At 43.9% G+C, this 8,425-nt stretch overlaps 1 protein-coding gene across 1 annotated transcript in view; it reads left to right on the top strand.

Moving 5' to 3' along the window:
* Positions 1–539: 539 nt before the first annotated feature.
* The window catches only part of mtnr1ab (melatonin receptor 1A b), a 29,117-nt gene continuing 21,231 nt past the window's right edge, over positions 540–8,425 (top strand). Inside the window, exon 1 of the mRNA XM_071411432.1 lies at positions 540–903. Within this exon, the coding sequence (XP_071267533.1) occupies positions 717–903 (187 nt within the window). The 5' untranslated portion in view covers positions 540–716. The remainder of the gene's footprint in view (positions 904–8,425) is intronic.

The following is an 8,425-nucleotide window of genomic DNA, read 5'->3' as shown; positions in this document are numbered from 1 at the left end:
TTGTTTTATTATTTTGTTTGTAAGCAATGTTATTGTAATGTAAACCATCACTGTATACCCACAAAACACAGTTAAAACTATAATTGTAATGTATTGGATGGTCAGTCCTTGCATCCATAGCGCTGTCTATGAATTGGATAAGGGGTTACGTTTCTCCAGCCCTATTCCTCAGCTGTTTACCGAAACAGTGGCGGGGTAAAATAAAATAAAGGGTCACTACAGATTACAGAAGGAAACAATAGTATAAATACAGTGTAATACACTCTTCTAATAAAATCTATGGTTTCGTATAAATAAAGCATGAATGACTGACAGTAATGAATGACCACATTAATAAATTATAGACTCGTGCGAGTGAAAAGCGTCGTGAAGACTTGATTTGAATTGAGCACCAGCAGTCAAACATGGAGTGGAGAAGTGCTTACCACGTTCGGCCACTAGGTGTCAGTATTTTCACCACTTAGGCTACAGTTTAGTCTTGGAATCCGGCACTAAAGTTGCCGTGGAATGTGACAGACGCGCAAAGTGATGGAAGACGATGCAGGGCTATAAAAGTGTAACTGCGTGTAGTGGCAGAATAATTCAACTTGGGCACTCAGAAGAGGACCAAGCTACAGCAGGTGAAATAGAAGTTTCAGTTTAGCAAAGACTGCTAATATGGAGCGCAAACCTGAGATGTATTACGAGACTGGGAGAAGGTGAAGAGATACGATAAAATGATAAGAAATGAAAGCGGTCTGACGAACGGTTCTTCAGTGGCCCCCCACGACACTACCCTGAATCGCCCTCCATGGGTTGCGACAACTTTGGGATGCTTTCTGATTTTCACCATTGTCGTTGATATTTTGGGCAACCTCTTGGTCATTATCTCCGTGTACAGAAACAAAAAACTCAGAAACGCAGGTAAGTCAAAGTAACCTAACCCAATAAAACGTATGTATTTTGAAAAGAATACTGCCATTTGCTGTAGTCTTTTATAACAAAAGGAAACTTATTTGTCTATCTTCATTTCTTAGTTGTATCACCCTGTTGCAGGAGAACTTTCCAGTAATGCAGGAAATTAAAAACTTGTTGTGTATTTAATGTTTAAAAAAAGGCTTCTGAAGTTTGTAATTTCCACTTTGATATTTCAGACATGATGTTCTCTTACGAAAAATGTAGCAACCCCAACAAAAAAGTTATTCACATAACTCACACTTCCTGTTGCTGCAGGATTATTTTCTTGCTTTAGCAAACTGGCTCAAATTAAGATCCTACACCTGTATTCTGCATAAGTACAAGCTTATGAGAGCATTGCTGGGCATTGCCCTGGGCATAAGCGACATAGGCGGTCGCAGAGGGCCCTCGACAGACCCTCACTTAGGAACTCAGTCGGGGTCTGTTGAACTGTTGAGCGTTAGAATAGTAGAATACACAAGGTGCAATTTCATCAGCAGTGTTCCTCTTGTTATGTCAGTCACTGACAGTCACTCAATTAGCCATGTCAGCAAAAATAAATTAGATTGGTAAATTAGTCTACCCAGCTATCTAAACTTGTAGTAATCATGGCCAAATTTCTGACCGGGCGTGTATCACAGTACTCTAAGTGTGATAGGACCAAGTGTGTACCTTGGTGTGTACCTCCTTTACGTTCTAAAATTAATTTCCTGCAATGCTACACATTTTACAATGGGGTGTAGAGAAAATGTTGCAGTTTTAAAGCAACTTTTCTCAAATTCTACACATTTTGCCATGGCTTATGCCATGTTAAAATGATATCTGATTCAGAGTGACCTTTCATTCTCTTCTCATTATTGTAACCTCATTCTGTTCAGCATCACATAGTAGATCTATCCTCATTACTGTAACCCAATTCTGTTCAGCATCACAGAGTAGATCTATCCTCATTACTGTAACCTCATTCTGTTCAGCATCACAGAGAATATCTATCCTCATTACTGTAACCTCATTCTGTTCAGCATCACAGAGAAAATCTATCCTCATTACTGTAACCTCATTCTGTTCAGCATCACATAGTAGATCTATCCTCATTACTGTAACCTAATTCTGTTCAGCATCACAGAGCAGATCTATCCTCATGTTTTAAATATTTTTATTTATTGAACTAGGCAAGTCAGTTAAGAACAAATTCTTATTTATAATGACGGCCTACCCTGGCCAAACCCAGACGACGCTGGGTCAATTGTGCACCGCCCTCTGGGACTCTCAATCACGGCCAGATGTGATGTAGCCAAGATTCGAACCAGGTATTGCAGTGACGCCTCTTGCACTGAGATGCAGTGTCTTAGACCACTGTGCCACTCGGGAGCCCGATGTTCTGTGATGTTCAACATCACAGAGAAAATCTATCATCATTACTGTAACCTCATTCTGTTCAGCATCACAGAGAAAATCTATCATCATTACTGTAACCTCATTCTGTTCAGCATCACAGAGAAAATCTATCATCATTACTGTAACCTCATTCTGTTCAGCATCACCGAGTAGATCTATCATCATTACTGTAACCTCATTCTGTTCAGCATCACAGAGTAGATCTATCCTCATTACTGTAACCTCATTCTGTTCAGCATCACAGAGTAGATCTATCCTCATTACTGTAACCTCATTCTGTTCAGCATCACAGAGAAAATCTGTCCTCATTACTGTAACCTCATTCTGTTCAGCATCACAGACAATGTTCCCTCAAAAAAATGTTGGTACTGAGAAAATGTTAGGTCTGCTGAGCGCAAACTTGAACCTTGTAAAAGTTCTGTGCAACTTCCAGCATGCGTTTACTTAGAACACTGAAGCTGTACCCGCTTTAAGTTCCAGTTTGAACAGTGGTCAAGTAGGCTACTGTAGCTATTTTATCCTAATGTAGGCCTACCAGAGTGGCTGGTAGGCCTACAATGGAGAAAATGCATCCCATAACATTTTAACATGTAAATAGCTGTTATATCAGTCAGGTAACATTCCATGAGACTTTTGGGAAAAAAACATACAGGGCTTGAGATTAACCGGTTTATCCACTTGTTCTTCAGATAAGGAGGTGACTGAAAATGTTGTTCTGTTGTTTGATGCAAAAAACACTTTACAAAATAAAATGCATTATTATTCCCATACCATTATTACAGAGAATCAGATAAATTATGCTACCCTCTGCCTATTGGCTACTTAGCTTATTCAAGCCTCTCTCAAAATACAACACTGCCCCTTTAAGACAAAAAAAACCTCTTTACCTGAATCGCATTTCAAAGATGTCTAGAAGTGTACATGCTTTGTGCTCTTGAAGGAGCAATCACTCCCCCATTGCTGATTACAAATTATCTATAACTGGGCTAATAACTCACTATCTAGCAAAGGATATGAACAAATGTGCACACCTGGCTACATGCAGCTCTTATGCTTATGCTGTAAACACAGTCCAGTTCAAAGTGATTGGCCACAGATCCATATATGGCAATGGTCTATTTGCATATATGCCTCCTGCAGCTGTGATTGGTTATGGCATTTTGTTTTTGTATGTTGCATTGAAAGTGGCTAATATTGCGTTGAATCGATCACAATTCCCACAGTAAAAGGAAACATTGATAGTGCTAACTAATGGGGAAAACTCTAGAAAGTTAAGTGAAGTTCAATCTCATGATTCTCTGTGCAGGCTGATATTTCTTCTGCGCGGCAGTCCCGGGGGAGCTGTGCGCCCGTGTGCGCAGCTTAGAGGGAACATTGATCACAGAGTAGATTTATCCTCATTACTGTAACCTTATTCTGTTCTACATCACAGAGAAGATATGAATGATGTGTGAAACAGGCTAGCTGCGGTGTACGGTCACACAGCATTATACAGAGAGGTGTGTGTTGTTGTGGGGGCTCAAGTGGCAACTTAATGATCCTCTAGATTAAAAATCACTTTACAAAAGAGCAACATTGACTGGTATTGGTGCAGCTACTGTAGTGCTGTAAGTGTCATGATTAGGGTTGCAAAATTCCAAGAACTTTCAATAAATTCCCTGGTTTTCCAGAAATCTTGGTTGGGGGATTTCTGGTAAACCAGGTAATTTATTGAAAGTTCCTGAAAGATTGCAACCCTAGTTGTAAAACCAACATTTATTCTGTAGAGCTGCTGTTATTTTATTCCATGAAGTCCTTTTCATTTGAGTTAACCTTCATTGTTGGAACCTTAGGTTACCACATGAGTGGAACACAATCATATTGCTGCTTAGGCCATTATTTTTTAGCAGCAGCAGGTAATTGGCTCCTTGTCAAACAGATCAATAAAATCTAAATGTTTTGGTCGCGTACACATGTTATTGCAGGTGCAGCGAAATGTTTATGTTTGTAGCTCCAACAGTCAGCAATACAATAACAATACACGCATAATACAAAAAAAAGAAAAAGGGATAAAGACCTCCGAACGAGCAACATCTTAACAAGCAACATTGGACCCAGCCGATAGTTTCTCTTGTGTCATGTTCGTGGAGGGGTTATCGCTGGTGCTACCACCAAACCTTCTGGTACCCTCCTCCTCTGCCAGTTAGACAGGATGTCTGGCCTGGGGGAATCACCTTTGCTACAAAGTACAGTCACAGTTTAATCTATAAATGTATTCATATTGCATTCTTTAATCTGCACCAAAGAGGGAATGGCAGCCACCAGATTATTCATGAGTGCTTTATAACATAACGTTTAGATATAAATATAGTCACTTTATGGTTTATTTATTCAGGAGAATATACAGTATATGTGCATAATGCATTCTAGAGCCTACATGCTGTTAACTCTGACTGTGACTCCTGGACACTGAGTGGACAAAGCATTAGAAACACCAGCTCTCTCCATGACATAGACTGACCAGGTGAGTCCAGTTCAATGCTATGATCCCTAATAGCTTATACAGTACTTACCTGGACTGAATATAAATTGTTGCCAATTACCATAAAGTTAAGTGCTTAAATATAACGTACTGATAAGCACGGAGCAAATTGAATTGCCCTTTTAAAGTCAGCTAAATATTTTCTGATATTGTAAAAATTATTGTCAGCAATTTTAGAAGTGTTTGTAAATTTAGTGCAGTAGTAGCCTCATGTTTAAAAAAACTTTGCTTTGGAAATTAAATTATTGCAAATGTCTCTCTCTCCACGTCTCTCTCTCTCCTCCATGTCTCTCTCTCCCTCCCCCACGTCTCTCCCTCTCTCTTTTTTCACGCCTCTCTCTCTCCCCCATGCCTCTCTCCCTCCCCCGCGCCTCGCTCTCTCACCCCATGCCTCGCTCTTTCTCCCAATGCCTCCCCCTCTCTCTCCCCCACGCCTCGCTCTCTCTCCCAATGTCTCCCTCTCTCTCTCCCTCTCTCTGCCTCCCATGCCTCGCTCTCTCTCTGCCTCCCACGCCTCGCTCTCTCTCTTCCCACGCCTTGCTCTCTCTCTGCCTCCCACGCCTCGCTCTCTCTCTTCCCACGCCTCGCTCTCTCTCTTCCCACGCCTCGCTCTCTCTCTGCCTCCCACGCATCGCTCTCTCTCTGCCTCCCACGCCTCGCTCTCTCTCTTCCCACGCCTCGCTCTCTCTCTTCCCACGCCTCGCTCTCTCTCTGCCTCCCACGCCTCGCTCTCTCTCTTCCCACGCCTCGCTCTCTCTCTGCCTCCCACGCCTCGCTCTCTCTCTGCCTCCCACGCCTCGCTCTCTCTCTGCCTCCCACGCCTCGCTCTCTCTCTTCCCACGCCTCACTCTCTCTCTTCCCACGCCTCGCTCTCTCTCTGCGTCCCACGCCTCGCTCTCTCTCTTCCCACGCCTCGCTCTCTCTCTTCCCACGCCTCGCTCTCTCTCTTCCCACGCCTCGCTCTCTCTTCCCACGCCTCGCTCTCTCCCCACGCCTCGCTCTCTCTCTGCCTCCCACGCCTCGCTCTCTCTCTTCCCACGCCTCGCTCTCTCTCTTCCCACGCCTCGCTCTCTCTCTTCCCACGCCTCGCTCTCTCTGCCTCCCACACCTCGCTCTCTCTCTGCCTCCCACGCCTCACTCTCTCTCTGCCTCCCACGCCTCGCTCTCTCTCTGCCTCCCACGCCTCGCTCTGTCTCTCCTTCCCACGCCTCGCTCTCTCTCTGCGTCCCACGCCTCGCTCTCTCTCTGCCTCCCCCGCCTCGCTCTCTCTCTTCCCACGCCTCGCTCTCTCTACCCACGCCTCAGTCTCTCCCCACGCCTCGCTCTCTCTCCCAATGCCTCCCTCTCTCTGCCTCCCACACCTCGCTCTCTCTCTCTCTCTGCCTCCCACGCCTCTCTCTCTCTCTCCCCACGCCTCGCTCTCTCTCCCAATGCCTCCCTCTCTCTGCCTCCCACACCTCGCTCTCTCTCTCTCTACCTCCCACGCCTCTCTCTCCCCACGCCTCGGTCTCTCTCCCCACGCCTCGCTCTCCCCCCCACGCCTTGCTCTCCCTCTCTGTCTGTCTGTCTCCCTCGCTCGCTCTCTCTCTGTCTCCCATACCTCTCCTTTTTCTGTCTCTGTCTGTCTGTCTCTCTATCACTCTCTCTCTGTCTCCCATACCTCTCACTCTCTCTTTTACTCTTTCGCTCTCCCGCTCTCTTTCTAGCCCCCCCCCCCCCCCCCCCCTCACACACACACTGTCTGAGTATCTCTCTTTCAGATTCTAACTGCTGACTGACTCATGTTTGGACATAGAAATACTGTAAATCTACCAAAGAAAGGGCTGTTAATTGCTCACCTGAATATATGCAGTTTAAGGAACAAAATACATGAAATATGCTGTCTAGTGCAGTATTCATGTATTGGCAATATGAGAGACTCACAAGGACTCTTCTTTTGAGGATGCTGAGATCTCTATACATGGAGACAATCTGTTCAGGAGGGACCGAAATAGATGTGTGGGTGGAGTTTACATCCAGAATCATATTCCAGCAAAACAACGTAAGGACTTAATGTTGAATAGATTATAGGCGCTATGGGTACAGGTGCATTGACCACATTTGAAACCAATACTAGTTGGTTGCTGCTATAGGCCACCTAGTGCTGATGTGAAATATCTTGATGTACTTTGTGAAATGTTGGATAAGGTATCTGATGAAAATAGGGAAATATATTTTTGGGGAGATATGAATATGGATTTTTTTAACACCAACTGTCCAATGACAATAAACGTATTTCTGTTGCCAACGTATGTAACCTGACCCAAGTTATGACATCACCAACCAGAACGTTCACTAATAGGTCCGGTATCACATCATCAACTTGTATCGATCACATTTTAACCAACATGAACAATTGAACATTGTTCTAAAGCTGTATCAGTGGCACTAGGTTGCAGTGATCATAACTTGGTTGCACTCACTAGGAAAACTAAAATACCCAAGGCTGGCCCTAAGGTAATTTACCGCAGGTCCTACAGAGGGTTCAATCAGGACTCACTCCCTAGGAAAACTAAAATACCCAAGGCTGGCCCTAAGGTAATATACCGCAGGTCCTACAGAGGGTTCAATCAGGACTCACTCACTAGGAAAACTAAAATACCCAAGGCTGGCCCTAAGGTAATATACCGCAGGTCCTACAGAGGGTTCAATCAGGACTCACTCCCTAGGAAAACTAAAATACCCAAGGCTGGCCCTAAGGTAATATACCGCAGGTCCTACAGAGGGTTCAATCAGGACTCACTCACTAGGAAAACTAAAATACCCAAGGCTGGCCCTAAGGTAATATACCGCAGGTCCTACAGAGGGTTCAATCAGGACTCACTCCCTAGGAAAACTAAAATACCCAAGGCTGGCCCTAAGGTAATATACCGCAGGTCCTACAGAGGGTTCAATCAGGACTCACTCACTAGGAAAACTAAAATACCCAAGGCTGGCCCTAAGGTAATATACCGCAGGTCCTACAGAGGGTTCAATCAGGACTCATTTGTGGATGAGATTAAGAATGTGCAATGGTTAGAAGTGTGTAGTAAGGATGATCCTGAAATGTCACTAAGTTTGTTTAAAAATGTATGAAGTAAAGGGTGATGAAAATAACTGTGGAGAACGTTGAACGTGATTATGGGTAGGAATTCGAACATGTCCAGCTCTTTTGTTGAATCAGAGGCTATATTTATTACAAAATCAAACGACATCGCAAACTACTTTAATTCATATTTTACAGGCAAAGTGGAAAGTCCAGGAATGCTATGATTCCAGCTGATGGCTCCATGTCATATACCCTTATAACAGATTGTATCATGAAGGAGAGGCAATGCAGGTTTGAATTTCACCAAGTAGAACAGGAAGAGGTAGAAAGGATGCTGTTGTCTCTTTCGGATGACAAGTCACCCGGTACAGATCATCTGGACGCCAAATTGCTTACAGTTACAGCTAACCAAATATCTATATTTTTAATAAGTGCTTCATGTATGGGGTGTGCCCAGAAGTCTGGAAAGAGTCAAAGGTTATTCCACTACCTAAGGATAAAAG

The sequence above is a fragment of the Salvelinus alpinus genome, chromosome 7, assembly GCF_045679555.1.
Source record: "Salvelinus alpinus chromosome 7, SLU_Salpinus.1, whole genome shotgun sequence".
NCBI classification, from domain to species: Eukaryota; Metazoa; Chordata; class Actinopteri; order Salmoniformes; family Salmonidae; genus Salvelinus; species Salvelinus alpinus.
The sequence above is the reverse complement of the archived record's forward strand: the minus strand, read 5'-3'. Positions and strand labels throughout refer to the sequence as shown.